This window comes from Martes martes (genome assembly GCF_963455335.1).
Source record: "Martes martes genome assembly, chromosome: 14".
NCBI classification, from domain to species: domain Eukaryota; kingdom Metazoa; phylum Chordata; class Mammalia; order Carnivora; family Mustelidae; genus Martes; species Martes martes.
The window spans coordinates 2,767,501-2,785,000 of NC_137902.1; the positions used below are offsets into that span (position 1 = coordinate 2,767,501).

The 17,500-nt window shown below is 53.7% G+C and overlaps 1 protein-coding gene across 10 annotated transcripts in view; it reads left to right on the plus strand.

The window, feature by feature from the left end:
• The window catches only part of EBF3 (EBF transcription factor 3), a gene marked incomplete at both ends in the record, with an annotated part of 114,760 nt that overhangs the window by 64,175 nt on the left and 33,085 nt on the right, over positions 1-17,500 (plus strand). For 5 of the 10 annotated variants that reach the window (XM_080822381.1, XM_080822382.1, XM_080822386.1 and 2 more), the window contains 2 exons: positions 13,050-13,131; positions 16,788-16,932. In XM_080822381.1, the coding sequence (XP_080678507.1) occupies positions 13,050-13,131; positions 16,788-16,932 (227 nt within the window). The remainder of the gene's footprint in view (positions 1-13,049; positions 13,132-16,787; positions 16,933-17,500) is intronic. The other 5 variants (XM_080822383.1, XM_080822387.1, XM_080822379.1 and 2 more) reach the window with 1 other exon arrangement.

Sequence of the window (17,500 nt, forward strand, 5' to 3'; positions counted from 1 at the left end):
GGAGCCCGCTGGGGACCCCGTGTATCCGTGCAGATGTCACCGTGAGTCGGAAACCGAGCTAATTGCAACCAGTTCATTTAACTCCGACTTCTGCAAAAATGGATATAAATATGGAGGGGAAAACACAACAGTCGTTCGTGAAGCACGGCCTTAGGACAAAGACAAAGAATAAAAAATGTCTTTTGTATTTACTTGAAACAAATGGATGGTATCAGGTGAAAACTATCTGTCTGTGCTTGTTCAGATTTAAGGCCGACAAATTTGCACCTTATTTCAATTTCCTGCATGCAGTGGAGAAGTGCGAACAGCTTATTCAGAGGCAGATTAATGCAAAAGAGCTGAGGGGGACATAAATCTACAGGCAGTGACTTGTACCATCATGTAAGTGTAATGATTATCAAACTGGAATCAGGGCTCCGAGTATCAGCTTAACACAGAGAAAATTTGCTTGATGTGAGAGTATTAAAGTCATGCTATAATATATCCATATACTGTGACTAAATTTTATAGTTCATGAAGCATATTAGTATTACACTATATCCTGGTACATTCAAAAGGTGATTTCCATTTAGATGCTCATTTTTCATGAAGATAAATATGACATGAATCATAATTTCCCTGAAGTAAATATTACAAATAATAAAATACTCAGGCAAGCAAGTTGAGGAATGACAGTAATGTTTTCCATTTGTATGGTAAGTGGCGAACCTTGTGGCCTATCAAGTAACAAATTGAATGTTTAATCTTTTTCCATGCAGATTGAGGATGGCAAAGTGGCAGCAAGCCTCACAACAAATTCAGAGTTCTCTGGTGGCTCATGGAGTATCAGCTCTTTTGCCTTCAGAGGCCAATAGAGGATGTCAGCAAAGCTTTGTCAAAATATATCACGAGCATGAAGTTGTAAAATTGCAATTTACAACAAAAAGACTTTGGGATAACGGGCAAATCTTAGGCATGCTAAATACATAGCAAATATTTAGAGAGGCTTTGTAAGCAATTTAAATATTGTTAGGGGAAGTTGCTTAGCATCTGGGCGCATCCCAGAGGTACAGAAAGAAATGTATCCTATCAAATGGTAAATAGTCCATATTCCAAATGATAGAAAAATTCTTTAGGTACCAGCCAATGGCATCAACCTAATTGGTGGAAGGGGGCTTCACGAAGCCGGGGCCGGAGTGGGGCTGGAGGCTGCTCCTTGGGCACGTCACACCTCTTGGCATTCGGGGACGTCATCTTTGTCCTCAAATTTTGCTGTCCCTTCTGGGCCCTGGGGATCCTGGAGTGGGTGAGGGCGAAGTAGTGACGGAGGTTTGTCTGGTTCTCCGGGTCGTGGCGGTGGCCGGGTTAGAGCCCCGCGGAGCTTGGGGTGGTGACCCTCCCGGCCACGGCGCAGGGGCGCTGGTACCGACAGCCGGGGGTCCACTTTGCTGAAGGTTCTGTCGTTTATTAATTTCAAGTTTCAGCGTCTGCCCTGCAAGAGGACACCACTAGCATCTTGAAGGATTTTATCCTAGAAAAATGTTCATTATCTGAGTTCCCGGAAACCCGCCGACGGGTTGGCCGCCTGACCCGCAGCTGTGTCCTGGAGCGCTGGGGCGTCGTCTGGGGCAGGCAGGTGCGCCCGGTGCTGTTTTCTCTGTGACGTGAGCAGTTCATCTGGCTCTCTGCTCTCGGGAAGTCAAGACTCCACAGAACCAAAAAGAAAGAGGAAAACCGCACCGAAGTCGGTCCTGCTCTTTGTCTCGGATTTCAGGAGCGCGGAGGACGCGCACATGGAGTCACCGAGGTACGGCGTCGCCAGCGGAGGTGCGGGGGCTGGCCTCCGTGTTTGCGGAGTCTCTCCGGCGTGCATTTTTGGCACCTGCCACGTAGCCACGGGAAAAGAAGTTAGGGAGCGCGCCTCCTTTTTTTTTGTTTAAACACGATATTCTTGCGTGAATTCATCCTGGCTGCTCTCCTGAGCTCCCTCAGCATCGGCCTGAACGAAGGGTGAGGGTCTCGAGCTGCTGCGGTGTGAGCGGCAGACCTGTGTGTGTCCTCGCGAATCACACCAGGAAGGCAAGGGATCCTGAAACTCACGCTCAGGCCTTGCTGGCCCTTTAGTTCTTGGGGGCTGCCGAGGTTGTGGGTGGGGGTGTGTGGACGGAGCCCCTCGACAAGGAAGTCTGCTGGCAGAAGAGCCAGGGAGGACGGCAGGACCACCCAGCTGGGAGGAAGGGTCTGTCCCGAGCTGGCCGGCAGGCGGGGAGCTGTGTCCTGATTGCACAAGGGCGTCCCTGTGCGCCCCACGGATGCCGCGGCGAGAGGCCCTCTAGTGGGGACAAGTGGCACTGCGCATCTCTGCCTCTGGCGACGGTGTGGTCCCTCAGGACCCCAAGCTCGCTGTGGACCCCCACCCCAGCGGGGGTGAGGCAGCAAAGTGAGGAGTGGGCAGAGGAGCCTTCAGGGGCCTCCTCGTGGACCCTGAGCACAGCAATGGCAACACGCTGGGCTGCCCACGTGCCAGGGCTTGACAACAGCAGAGGTGACATGCAGTGTCCTTCAGCAGACACCGGCTTTCTAGGGATGCTCCCCAGCGCTGTGCAGCAGACGCCGATTTTGTGAGGATGTCCCCTTGCGAAGTTCCACTTGAGCAGGACAGGCAGAGCTGCCTGGTGGCCACGAAGCCACTGTCACTCATGGTTCCATGGCAGGGGTGAGGGGCCACTTTTCCGGGCCCATCAGCTCTGCTGTCACTCCCCTGGCCCGTGCTGTGCCGTCGGTGGGGCCCCTGCTCACACTGGGGTTTGGATAATTCTCTACCTTTTTTTGTAATTGCAGAATCATAAAATATTTTAATTTCAAGGTTAGCAATTTTCTCTTGCATACTTAATTTATAATTAGCTGGTTTATAAACCTGTTCTGCGAATATAATTTTACTGTTGCCAAATGTTCTTCATGAATAATTAAGGGCAAATCCCTATTTATCAAATTATTAATATACCTAATAGCCTTGTTTTCATAAACAATGCACTGGAGTTGGATTTAAAGAAAGCCACGTCTCAGGGATCTGGTGTTCTGTTCCCACCGTGGCGGGGACCCGCTCGGGGTGTCCGCACAGAGGGACGCTTGTGCTGTGCTGGTGTCACAGCCTTCTTCCCCCACAGAGGCCCAGGTATCAGTAGCTGGACAAACACAATGGCCATTCACCAGTGGGACTGGCCTCCTCGGCCCCGTGAACAATGTTGTTATTTGTTCTAGCCGTCCACCAGGAGCATTTTTGGAGGAAATGTAACAGATGAAACCATCCTTTCAGTCTTTAAAAATCTCTTTCGGCATCATCCTACCCCCATTAGTAGGGGACCGCTTTTCAAAGTGAGGAAAGCAACTTTTATGTGTGAATTTGGACTCAAGGCATGAAAAGCCACGGCTGGGCCCCGCCGTCTGGCAACGCACACGGTACAAGGTTCGATCCGGAAGACCGAGGAGGAGCCGGAGGAGAACGGAAACGCCGGCCGGGGCGTGCGGGTGGGACGCCCGTGGAGGCTCACGCGCACCCCCTCCTTCGGGTCCCTCGCTTTCCTGGAGGACAACGCAACTGTCCTTCCTTCTCGTGCCCGTGGCCGGATCACCTCCTCGCCGGGAGAAGGTCCCCGGCATCGATACAATAGAAAGCCACGGCGCTAATTCAGACCTCGTCCCCAAAGACCCAAGTCGCAGGGTCCGCAGGCCGAGGTTGGGGGGACGCAGTCTCCGAGCCTCTGTGCTGGGTGCGGGGTGTGGGGCTCAGGCGTCTGCCGTCGCGGGGGCCGGGCCGGGCGGCCCGCGGACACCGCGCTTGCTTCCTCCGGACCGCCGGGCTCCTGGCGGAGGCTCGGGGAGGAGGCAGGGCCGGGCCGCGCTCTTCTCGGGGCTGGCGTGTGCGCCCACTCGCCATGTGTGTGCGACTCCGTGTGTATGATTCATTCCAGAGCAGTTTTAGTCCTCATAAAATATTCATTTTGGTTGTGCAGGGCCCTGTAATTGCCATCTCTCACCCTGAATTATTTATACCTTGCACAGACTGACAAAGCTTTGCCATGCGGCACTAGATGAATCAGAAACACGGATCTTTGCTGCCAACAGCATTATAGTTTCACAAAATATGGCACCACGTCATTCCGGGCTGCCTCATCTCTAAATCCAGCTTTTCTTGATTTGACATTTTCTTTACTCGTCCATTGTCTTAGTCAGGCAGAAAGGTTGCCTCTCAGCTCAAAGCAGCAACCTTTCCTGCCTGCATTATAGCCGCTGTGCTTGAGAGGACTAATGTGTCTTTATTGCCCTTACTTTTTTATGCTCGGTAACAAGACAGTACTTGGGCTCACTTTAGAGCCATATATTATACATTAGCGATAAAATGATGCAAATAGTGCTGGATACTCTTCACACAGATAGAGGAGATCAGCCCGGATCTGGTTGCTTGTCACAAAAACAGAATGAAAAGTGACGCGAGAAGGTGGGTGGGAGCACGCCCCCAGCCCTGGGCTCCGGGCGGGTGGGGTGGCGTCCCGAGCACCCCACTCCCGGCCTCCCCGATGCCCCCGTTCCCTGCCTGTTGGCTCCTGGCCCTGGGCTCGGCCCGCGGCTAGGTGCCGCCTGGCATGTCGGTGCACCCCTGCAGCCCGGCCTCACAGGGGGGCCCCCGGGCGCAGTCTCTCCTCGCCACCCCCACCCAACCCCAGTGCTCCGGGGACACGAGCGCTCAGGACAAGGGATGTGGCATCATCACCACGTCCCAATGTTTAGGAACGCTGTGCTAACACAAATTAGGGGCCGGAAGGCCAGAGCAAAACTCCTCCTCGAACCTTCAGAAACTAGAAAGAAATGCCATCAGCCCTGATGGTTGGGAGCTTTCCTTTCCGCGCACAGACAGTGATAGCCGGCAACAAGGCCAGGGAAAAATTCCCCGTGTGCCAAAGGCCCCGGGAAAGATCGTCTGTGGAATATTCACACGCAGAGCTGTGCAGTGGCGTGGGGAGCTGAGCAGACTTCCTGAGATTTTAACACCTTGGCCCTTCCCTGCGCCACAGAGCGGGATTAATTTATGGCTCCTGGCTCATCAACAAAGGGACGGGAAGAGGGAAGGCTCGGTGCTGTTCCGAGTAATGGATGACCTGGACACACATTTCTCTTGTATTTGTTGACACGCAGGGGTAATGAAGTTAAAGCTTTGCACACATGTGCCCCCTCATTAAGCTGCATTACCTGCATTAAAACTAATAATTGCCACTCAGAGCTGTGCTCCCATTAATCATTTATAATGTTTTAATAAGTTTTTAATCAGGACCTAAAAGGCGAGAGAGGCTGGCATAGGCAGGTTCGACACTGGTGTCCTGTGTGCGTGCATGGGCTTGATTTAAAATGTGATTTTTTTTATTAATAATTCAGCCCACAAAGATGATCGTTCTTAATTAAGCAAGCTGGCGTGGATTGGGGGGTCCGCATCTGAGCAGGAGATGAACAGCCTCTGACAACATCTTTCCCACTTGGAGCTGGGGGGGCCGGGGAGGCTGAAAACAACAACAAAAAATGCGCGTTTGTTTTGCGAACGATCTCCATCACCCTCCAAAGTCAGCAAGGCAAGAAGAGCTTCCCCGTTCTCTTCAGATCCCGAAAAATGCGCCGGCGCCCACGTGGTGGGAGGGGTTCGAAGCCCTAAGTTGGGGCCGGCGTCGGCATTTCATCTCTGCGCACAAAGTCTCTGGGAGACGTCTCCCCTGGAGCTGGCAGGAAGTCAGGGGTGCATCTGACGGGAGCCAAGTGATGCTGGCATTTTTCTTAAATAAGGAGTTTCGTGATCAGAGCTGGCAAATAGAGCAGTGTCCAGAGGGAGTGAGGAAGCTGTTTTAATGAACCCACAGCGAAAGACAAAATACAGACTGATTGACAGGGCGAATGATCTGGTGAGGAAATAATGTCGATGCCGCGTCGCCCATTAGAAACAGAGAAATAGGTAAAGAGGAAAAGGAAGAGACGCACTTGAAACAAGAGCCTGGGCGCAAATATAGTGCACTTCACGCGTCTTCTGTTGTGCAGTTGACTCCTTTTAAACAGATAACCTTATCAAAACTATCATGAGATATCAGGCGCCAGTACAGAAAACACTAACTCGAGTCCTGACAGCGAGGCGGGCCGGGAGCTGACAGAAGCCCGGGACTCCGGGATGCGCTTGCGTTCAGAGTGTCTACCTGGGTTTTACTTATCTGAACACATTAAAACCACCCGGAAAAGTTTAACGCAAGTCATACAAATTTCTCCAAAAGGAGGGCTTGGCAGGGTCTGTTACGGAAGCGGATATTGAACCGGCCAGAAAAGCTATTAAATCCCATCAGATCTCTGTGGCATCATTTTAATGAGAATCATTGCAGAAGTACAAGATCATGGTATCTATAAGTGCCTCCTGACAGCCACTGGTGAAAATGTGATGAAAAGAAAAACCATTATAGCAGAAATTCAGCGATAAGGCTCTTTGGAGGGACGGTGGGGCCGAGTGTAGCTCTGGACCGTGAAGGGTTAATTTTCTAAACCTAATAATGTTCGATAGTGAGGTATTTGTCAGGAGATAAAGAAGTGATAGAATCTGGGAAGTGGGTCCCTTGGTGATTGTAGTACAAATATTGTTAATGCGGTGCGGTTACTACAGCGAAGGGAAGTAAAATAGCTCTAGTCCACTGGAGACGGGCTCTGCCGCAGTGGGGCAGGAGCCTCGAGACAAAGGCCAGTAATTGTTGAACCACGAGTCAAGCCGTGGATGTTTTCAAATCCTCGTCCACCTGTATTTACATGCAGGACACCGCGCGTGCGGGGCGGGGGCGGGGCGCGGCGCGCATGGAGCCCGGGATCCCACGGCGGGGAGCCGGGCAGCCCCGGGCCTCTCGCCGGGGAGGGGACCCCCTCACGAGGACAGCGGGGCACCGCTGTAAAATTCCATCCTGTCCCCCTCTGCCCCTTCACGATGACGTCACGCGGGCCCTACAAGTATATGAGACCCATAACTTGAAATGTACAAGAATTTAATAAGTCTGGTGTTGGAGCAATTTGTCATGGCATATTTGAAGAATAAATCAGCCTAATGGAGCAGACTGTTCCTCCCGTATGGCATTACGGAACGTGAGCCCAGTAATAGCTAATGGCAGGAGAGGGAGAAAAAGAGAGGCCTGACATTCAGACCCCCGCATTTTGGAAATCCAATACGTATTGACCTGTGTACTATCTCAGTGCACAGATCTGATGTCAGCAGAATGTAGTCTTGTATAGGAACTGCTCATTACAGGTTTTGTGAAGGAAGCACATTGTCTCTGAGCACCAGAACCCGATCGGCTAGAATTGCTCAGTAATCAATACTCCAGTGGCTGATGGCCGGGTGCGCACACACCGCAGCTGCGGCCACTGCTTTCAGGGACTTCCCAGTAATTAGCAGGGACTTCAAGGAAGCACTCCACTGGTCACTTTCTTATCAGTCAGGGAAAAGTCTCTTAAAGGCTCTATCTTTTAATTTGACTCTTTAACTATTTCCTTTCAAGAGCGCAGCGGCGGCCACAGCCCCGACTCCCCAAGAGGCCCCGCTCCCCTCCACACGCTCCTCCACGCTGGGGCTGACACTGGGGGCTGCGGCGGGTCACTGTGGATGGACAGAACACGAAATTAACCATTTTAAAGCATGTGGTTCAGTGGCGTTTTGTGCAACCATCACCCCTCTGTGGGTCCGGACACTTCGATCGCCCCCAAAAGGAGACCCTGGGCCACTGAGGCATTGCTCCCTACTGCCGCCTTCTCCTAGCCCCCGGCCACGACCAGTGGGTGGCGACTTTGGCAGCTGCGTTTTCTGATCGGTATCCCATACTCTTCCTCGTCAAGGCAATGCTATGAAAACAACCTCCTGGTTTTGTGTTCTGGATTCAGGAACTACAAGTGTGGGACTTGGTCTGGAATGGGCTTCTCTGGTGACCTCCAGAAGCCGTCAGCGCCATGACCCACACATGGATGATTTGGGTGTTCTGATTGACGACGTGGGGGTCTATCCGTGGCCGTCTTCATTTGCTGCTTGTTAAGAGCTCAGCCTTAATGGAAAGGCGAGCGCTCCCTTCCCCCCTCCCCCGCCAAAAAAATGACATCAATATTTTTCATTCTTGACTCAAATTTCCCATATTGCCCAGAGTGGAGGACCAGAAGAGGAGGCCGTGCCTGCTGGGATGGAGGCTGGAATTGAGACGTGGGAGAAGTCTGCTGCAAGCCAGAGCTCTTTGCTCTGAGCCCCGAGGGTTAGCCTGTGCTCAGGTGGGGCCTGAGCGTTCCTCGGACGGCCTGTCGGGCTCACACTTTGCATCGCGCTGTCACTCACGTTTTCAAGCAGTGGCAAGACGAGCTCTGGGAGACTCTAAGACTTGGTGATTAAAAATTAAAAAAAAAAAAAAAAAAACAACCCTGCGTATAGGATTCCCGAAATGCTGAGAGGAGGTAATTTCAAACAAGTGATACCCACGTGCAAAAGGCAAGCAATTAAAACTGCTCGAAGTTCCTTTTTTCTCCTCAATCACCAGGGTGCGCACACCAAGCCCACTGCATTTCTAAGGAGACAATCTATTTCTCCTTTGACCAGAGGGGAAAAAATCATTATTACATGATTAGTGGCTTCAGCTAGGTGAGAAGTAGCAGTGCGGGGAAGGCCGTGATGGTGAGTGGTATTAATTACCTAACACTTGCTGGCAAGATAATTTTATCCGTGATTTGGCCACTGGTAAGTTGCAGCTTTTGATAAAAGTGGGCAAGTTCTTAGCTCCTGGAAACATGAGGGAAGGGGATGGTGTCAGATGAAATGTATCTCATCAGCTTTTCTCTGACAAACCAAATTCATTCCTTATGTAATTGATAACGGCCTTGTCCAATTATTTCACACATTACAATACACAGAGGCCCCCTTTACAGGTTTTGCAGGGCTGCAATTAGCGATGCTAATATCCCCTTTATTGGCCCTAATATTGCTGAACACCTTTTGCCATCCCGGAACCCACGAGAGCCCCATGGCCTGTCAGGACGGCTGATTATTGAGAAGGATAGCTTTAATCAAACATAATTGCAGTTAATTTTTCTCTCCTGCTCTCTGTTGCCAGCGTCTAATGCCACGGACTCCTTGATATGCCATTAAATTACAATTAAGCAGCCTCCTTTGTTTCTGATTGTCCTGAACACCACCACAAAGTTGTGCGGCCGTTTAAAGGAGAGCTGTTTGTCCTAATTGCCTACGCGTACACAAAGGGCCAATTTATACAAAGCCCATGTAGAATTTGAACAGTTCATAATGTAATGGATATTACACAGGAGCCTAACACTACAATTAAAATGATTTTCATCAGATAGAGAAGCTCTGGCTAATCAGCTTCATAAAAGTAAATATAAATGAACTAATTCACAGCTAAAACACACAGAAGTGGAGCGGACTCGGGAATGAGTTACTGCGCGGGGGGCTCGGCCCCTCGTCGGGGGCGGTGCTGAGGGCGGGCTCCCGTCGGATCGGCTGGTCCCGTGGCCGGCGGCGGCGGCCCCGCTCGTGGTGTCCTCGTCCGCCGCCGGGTGTGTCCGGGGCCGCTGGGATGCTAGGCGGAGAGGATGCTGTGAGGGAGGCGTCCGGGGCGGACTTCAACTTCGCTTGGCGGGCGTGGCCGTGGCCACTGGGTCGTCCCCGCGGACGCAAGGGCCTGCTGGGTGCTGTGGCTGGAGCCAACGGCTCTCCCGGGCTGCGGCCCTGGGCCCACCTGGTGCGTGAGAGGCGCCCTCCCCCCACCCCCCCGGAACCCGTGTGTGTGCGAGCGCTCGGGGTCGTCCGCGTGGCCTCCTCTTCGAATCCCAGCCCACTCTGCAGGCCAAAACCTGGTTTCCAAAGCCATGAGATCCTACGTCTCCCCCTTCTAGTCGCAACTGAGAACTTTCCAGGAGGGGGATGCGTGGTCTCTGAGCAGGATATTACTGGGGAGTTTCAGCGGACGGGAAGCAGTTTGCCCTGGGCTGCTGCCTTCCCTCCTGCCTGAGAGAAACAAGTAAATAAAGCCCATATTTCAAGCTTGATTTACTCTGGTACCTACTGTGAAAGCTGATGGCTCTTTAGGGAAATAAAGACAGGGTCAGGGAATTAGTGTACATAATGGTCATTTTGATGACGGGCCAACAGATGCGGTGGAAAGCGCACTGTACACAATTAAGCGTAGTGTACTAATGACAGGTTCGAATTTTTATCGCCTCTTCGCCATCGAGCAGCAAATCCATGGTTAGCAGGAATAAAGAGTTTATTGGTGTTAAAGCCAAAGATTTTCTGACATAGGAAAGATTTTTCCTTTCATAACAAGAGTATTAAATCCTCTGTGTACCAGAGTCCGGAAGTGAGATATGTAAAGTGGATATTTCGTCGGATATTTCGTAGGAGGAAAGCCAGTCCCAGGGTAGTTGAGTAAAAGGGCGAGCACGATCATTGGACTTCACGGGGAGGGCATCCTGCGTCCTCACGCTCCCCAGACGTCGGCATGGGCGTCTCACCGAGCCCTGGCGGGCGCCCACATCCCTCCGAGCTACGGCCCTGCGGGCTCTCCCAGGCCCTTCACCCGAGCAAGAGGCCTGGCGGACTCCCTTGCTTAGACGTGAGCCGGACAAGGCTCCCCTTCCTCCTGGCCGAAGCTTCCTGTCTGTGGCCCTCGGTGCTGCGCTGTATCGTGTCTGTGCGGTTGGGACCGGAGCGCGGGGAGGGCGGCCTGCTCTTGGGGTCATGCGCGTCCACAGCTCACGGGACCCTGGGGGTCAAAGACAAACCTACTGTTGTCACCCCCCAAACCAGCGTGTGTGTCCCTGAGCCAGAGCCCGGCCCCAAGAATGCCGAGGGGTTCACGGGGCCCGGCGCCCAGCTTTGTGCCAAGTTTTGCTTGCGGCCGTGCCGGTCGAGGCCCGAGAGCACTAGGCCCCATCCCCCATCCCGGCCCCGGTGGTTCGGACCGCCTTCGGTGCTCGCTCTGCTGCCTTAGAGGCAAAAGGTGGACCATCTGAAAAGACACCAAGGAAAATAAAGTCACCTCCTCCGGGAGGGGTGGAAGAAACGAAGGAAAAGGAAACAGAGGAGAGGAGAGCCCTCGCCGTCCCAGAAGCTCCCGGCGCCGCCCGCTGCAGACGGGCGCTGCTTGCCGGCGCCTGCTCAGATTAGCCGGGCGGTAATGTGTGGCATAATTGCGCCATGTGGCTGTCCCCGAAGCGAAAACCTAATTGCCTGACAGGACGATAACTTTGTGACGCCCTCACCTTGTTAGGGCCTTCCTCATGCGGTTCAGCGCGGGGCGGCCGCAGGTGCGTCTAATTTACCTCTGCAGAGCGCGCGGAGTTTAATTGCACGGCGGTTGTTAGGAAAAATTGGTGGGTGGAGTATCCAGTGACTTACTGTGCGTGCGGGTGGCAGATGGCGCCGGGAGGCAGCGCGCGAGGTGCAGGGCCGAGGTGAGTTAATAAAAGATGTAAATTCTGGCCGAAAACAGTGAGGCCTGGTGGCGTGTGAGGACGTTTAACGAAGTGGCCGCGCTCCTTCCCATCCACGGCGTTTCTCTTCGGCCGCGGTGGGAAGTCGTCCGGGAACACAGAGAGGGAAACGCGCCTTGGTCTGTGGGGTCTTTTTTGGTTTCTGAGAGGATCAGTGTCAACAAGGGACCTTGACCGCAGGGTTGAGTTCAAGGGAAGCCTGTGAAACTTCATGAAAAATGACTGATCCTCAAGTAGGACAGGGGACATTTGGGCAGAAAAGAGGGAAGGGTTTTGTCGGTAGCCTTGCCGGACGGGACGGCAGAGGAGGGCACGTGTGTCGGCCCAGAGACCCCCGCCCCCTGGCGCGGCCCACGGTGGCCGAGGCCTCGGACAAGGCGGAGGGGTGCGGGGACGAGACCCCTGCGTCCCCCGTCCTGGGCCCTTCAGCCAGGCTGCCCAGCGCCCACGTGCTCTCGTCGTGAGCCAGAGCCCTTCTGTCCTTGTCAGTGAGCACGCGGGCATGGAGGGGACAGCGTGATGAGGTTTTTGTCACAGCATCTCAACACACTGTCAGGACCCCTGAATCTTCACGCCTCAAAGCACAAGGGCAGAGCTTGGCGGGAAGTAGAAGCGCTCGGGCCCCTGAGCCCAGCCCGCGGCTGCTTCTCCGCTCTCCGCCCGAGTCATTACCTGTTTCCTCAAAAACACATGTGGACCCTTCACAGATGTCACTGTGGTCCTTAAAGCACAACCCAGCCCTCCCTTAAGAGTTGCGGCGCCTGGGGGGCTCCGTGGGTTAAGCCTCTGCCTTTGGCTCAGGCCGTGATCCCGGGGTCCTGGGATCGAGCCCCGCATCGGGCTCTCTGCTCGGCAGGGAGCCTGCTGCCCCCCCCCCCCCGCCCATGCTTCCCTCTCTTCCTACTTGTGATCTCTGTCAAGTAAATAAATATAAATCTTTAAAAAAAAATTAAAAAAAAAAGAGTTGCGCCCCCTGTAACTTTTAAAACATTAGTCTGGGAAGGGCTGTTTACCTGGGCAGTGGTGTCCTCTGGGCTCGGCTGTCAGATCAAGCTGAGCTCATCCCGTTACACAGGAGTTAAGGGTAAATGACAGTTTTTTAGGCTAGGGATGCTTTGGGACGTACCTGTCCTAAAAAGGTATTTGTCATCTACCTGGAGCTCAGAGGTAACTCGGCATCCTGTGTCTTTATTTGCCAAAGCGGGCAGCCCCGTCTGGGCTGACAGTCCCCCACGGGTCACTGCGCAAAGGGTCAGGCAAGGAACGGCCAGTCTAAGTTGCAACTGTTGTCGTATAGCGTGGAGACCGTAACGTCAAGACAGATGTAAGTCTGTGGACATCTTCTGCGCTGGCCCTCGGACCCAGGGGCCGGCGGCGGCTCCCAGTCCTGCCCCTGACGGGCAGCGAACGCAGGCGGCAGGGAGCCTCCACGGTTCCCTGCGCCAACAGTGTCTTTCTTTCTAAAGTTTGTGAGTTTGTCTCGTGACCCTAACACTTATCCGTTTTTTGTATTTTTATAGATTCTTTCTAAAGTTTTTCCTCAAGTGCAATCAGAACTGTTTGAAGAATGCAGGCAACCCCCGGGACATGCGGAGATTCCAGGTACACAGCTCTCCGGGCGCGCGGGCCCCCGTCCGGGCTTGGAAGTGCAACTGAACTCTGATGTTGCGATTGTTCAGAAAACGGTCTCCACGGGCTTGGGAGCAAACCAGGACTGGCTCGTTGGGTAGAATATTTAAATCGCTTTGCTTTAAGAATGATTCGGCCTCTTCCGTACGCCAGACTCGTCGAGTCTGTGCACACCAGAGTTGGCTCTGATGGCGTGACCTTGGCTTCTCAGGTGCACCTCTTAGGGGGGTCATGCCGCGCCCGGCCCCCGCGTTGGGCTGCCGGGTACCTGGAAGTCAGAGTTGTCGGAGCCGCAGGTCAAGTTGGGCTCCCCGGACGCTCAGCCATGGTGAACCTCATGGGTGTGTTTCAGAATGACTGTTTTAGAGTCTCTTCCGATATGTCGGTCCATAGCCCAGCCCGGTTCCTCAGCTGTATGTAGCCATGTACAGTTGATGAGAACTTGGGGCCCCGGCCCAGGGGTCTTCTTTCAGGGATCGATGGGTGGATTCTTCGTGGGGCAGAGCCCTAGTGCAGCCTGTTGGTGAGCACGAGACCTTGGGCCCTCCTCATGAAGGGAGCTGCACCTGTTTGACGCGGCCTCTCCAGAGTCCAGAATGTTCCCTCAGCTCAGCTTCCTTTTCCTCGGGGTTGATGTGTTCTGCGTCCTTGCACCCATGCCTAACTGCTAGGGCCGTGGTGCTGCATACGGGCTGACTCCTTTTCTGGGCTGCTGCAGGGGATCGCAGGCCAAGGCGAGGAGGTAGAGAGCTGGGTGTTATCAGTGAGTGCAAATCTTTGTGAACCATCAGGAGTTACTTCGGGCTGAGAGGTACTCCACGCACAGTGGATTATTTTGCTGATTTTAATTGTAAAACTGTTCTGGGCTGAGACATAGAACTGCTGCTCGTCCCCACCAACCAGAGAAGGTAGGAGCCAGTGGGAACGAATGCCAGGCCGGACGACTTCCCTCAGACCGCTCGAGGTCATCTTTAGCAACTCAACTTCCCTTCCAGTCCTTTAGGACCCGTGACGTGTGTCTGCACAGCCAGCCGGCCAGTCAGAGAAGGGTCTGCGGGCTGGTCCCCAGTCACGGTCTGCAGGTGGGGACAGTGTCTCTTGTAAACAGCTGGGCCACCTCCACTTTCTGGTACCAGGCTTCACGGTGGCCTCTGCCCATTGGAGCAGAGCGGAAGGCGCACATTGTCTTGCCATCGGCCCACACGCCATCAGTCGCACGTGGGCCCGCAGTTACTAGAAGGAAGGACCCGCTCTGCTCTCCTTGGCCTGGCATCCCGCCTCTCAAGGTTGTGCGGGACCTAAGAGCTGGTCTGGGCCTCCGCAAGACCCGCAGCGGGCTTCCCCGGCCAGCACCTTCCTGCGGGTGCACGGCAGGCCCGACCCGGGCCAAGAAGCTCAACGCAGCTTGTCTGCTTTCTCGGCTGAGCCACTCGTTTTCCCCTCGGTGACTGACCTAGATAGAGAGGACGGAGCAAAGGCAGTGTCCTTTTTTTTTTTTAATTTTATTTTTACCTTTCTTCTTTTACGTATCGTGGCCTAAGAACTTGGAGAAGGTCAAGTCTGTGGCTCAACGTTCATTCCGTGCCCGTGCCTCTCGCTCAGGTGATGGCGCGTGTCCCCCCGAGCCCCGCGTCCTGGGGGCAGAGGCGGCCAGGCCGCTGTACGTGCCCGCCCTGTCGGTGGGTGGCCGTCGACAAGAGGATGACGGGTCTGAGACTGGATGTGGGGACGACGAAGGCCGTACCCACCGTATTCTGAGGCTCAGAGGGGCCCAACACTGTGAGACTCCAGCAGTCTTGGCAAGGCCCACCTGGGAAGGAAGCGTCAAGGAGGCTGCCCCTGGGAGGAGTTTTGGGGGTGTGCTGCGTATGGCCCCTGCTTCACAATCTTCCTGTGGGGCCTGAGATTTTTTATGAAAAAGTCAGTTACACATATGTTGACACATGTACATACATACACATATACATACATATATTTATCTATATAGGCAGCTCTGACCTTTTCTTAACCCTTGAAAATGCAATTTATTTTGTTTGATCAGTTTTATTTATTATTTTTCTAGTAGATTTTTTTGGGGGGTGGGGGAAGGGACAGAGGGAGAGGGACTCTGAGGCAGAATTGCTGGTGAGCCCAGAGCCCGACGCGGGCTCCGTCCCACAGCCCTGAGATCTTGACCCCAGCTGAAATCGAGAGTCGCACGCCTAACCGACTGAGACACCTGGCGTTCCTCTAACAGCCTGGTTTCTTAAAGAGCAGTTTTATGCTTTCAGGAGGAATCCATGGGAGGTTCTGAGCATCCCCACACACTCCTGGGTGCAGCCTCCCTCCCAGTTGCCCCGGTGTTACTGTCCTACGTCGGCTTTGTGGAATGAACCCTGTTCCGTTAACCACTGTCCACTGTAGCTTTGGCTTTCAGTAGTCATTTTCCATGCGTGTTTGGACATGTGCAGACCAGGCGGGGAGAGCGAACGCAGACTGGGCGCCTCTCCAGGTCCCCCCTCTCCTGTCCAGCGGCGTATTTCTCTGTGGGGCTGTGCTTCTCGAGGTGGTGCTGGCCCTCACCATTGCCCACATGTGGCCAAGGCCAGGCTCCCACACTCCCGAGGCCGGCTTCAGCCACCCGAGGCCTCCTGTTTGACCCAGATTGAACCAGGGCTTGTGTCTTCGCTACTCACATCAGCTCTTCTGATAATAATGGGCCACACAGCCCCCCTGTTTAAGAAACATCTTAAGGATGGGTAGTGGTTCCAGTTCCCTGAGTCCATTAAGGGGTGCCATCTCTGGGCTGTTTGGGAAGGCGCCCGGGGTCGGCAAGGTTGTCCAGTGGAAGGGGCCCTCCTGTCAGCACCAAGGTCCTTGCCAGCCTCTGCAGTGAACTTGAGAAAGGATTCTTGCTTCGGGTTAAAAATGCTGTCACTAATATTCAGCTTGGTCTTTTCAGATGCAAGAAGGTTTGTTACCAGACATTAGATGTAATTGTCAAATCGACCCGGGGACCACGGATGATGGGCTGGGGTAGCTCGAGTGCTTCTGATCTAAGAAGCCTGTTTTTGGCAACTCGGAGTCCTCACAACTCTTCAAGAGAGGACAGTCTCAAGTGAACTAATTTTAATTAGATAAACTATCTAATCAATATGTGAACAGATCAATCAAAACAGCAGCTTTAAAATGAGCGGCTGGAGGGGTGTTTCTGAAGCTAATGGCTAGAAGAATATTTCTCTGAATTGAATTCACTTGTTAGCATAATAGGAGATTAAACTGTAATTAGTGTAGCGGGTTTCGAAGAGAAGCAATCTCGAGTCAAAACAGAGCAAAACAGTCTGCCCACCCCCACGAGCCAAAAAAGGTGCAGGTGCTGGAGGCCAGGGAGGCCGTCCGGGAGCAGGGGCGGCCTGGTGCGCGGCTTGAGCTCGGTACGTGCGGCCCAGTGCCTACAGCTCTGAGCTCGGTGCGCGCGGCCCAGTGCACGTGGCCTGGAGGTCGGTGCGCACGGCCCAGTGCGCGTGGCCCGGTGTGCGTGGCCTGGAGCACAGTGCACGCGGACGCGGCTTGGTGCGCGCCGCGGGGCTGGCAGAGGCTCCCATCTCTTCCCTTTGCCCGTGCGTTTCACATCCGCTTCGTCTTTGCAGGTTGTTGTGTCGACAACAGTCAACGTGGACGGCCACGTGCTGGCCGTGTCCGACAACATGTTTGTGCACAACAATTCCAAACACGGGCGGCGGGCCCGCCGCCTAGACCCGTCAGAAGGTACGGCCCCTTCTTATCTGGAAAATGGTAGGCACACATGTTACGTGTCTTTTTTATTTGCAATGTTTCTTTTCCTTTGCACCACCTTCATGTTGATTCATGCGGTACGGCCCTCACCAGGGGCCCCTCCCAGGTCTGCACTCCCGCCCCAGCCCACCCCCGGGGTCCTCTCCTGTTCAGGCGGGCCTCACTCACCTCCCCTGCCATGGGCTTCACTGTATCAGTTTGTTTGTTTCTAAGCTTTTTTTTGCTTGGAGCTTTTCTTGCAGTTTTAGTTTATTTGGTTTCATTTGGGCTGTCCTAAACCCCCATCCAGAAGGTCATCCCCAGATACTCCATGCACGTTTCAGGGGGTGGTTGAGTCCTGGGCCTCAGAACAGACTCCAAAGACCATTTCCTATCCCTGGCTGGAGTGGGGGGTGGGGGCAGGGTGAGAGAGTGAGGGAAAAAACCCAAAAGCATAAAATGTTTTGTACCAAATGCTTCCAAGTGACCGACTTCTTGTTTTGCTTGTTAAAAGAGTAGAATTTTGGTGAGAGTGATAGGCAGCCACACGGTGGTCTTTACCTAGAGTCAGGGCACAGAAGCACCAGAC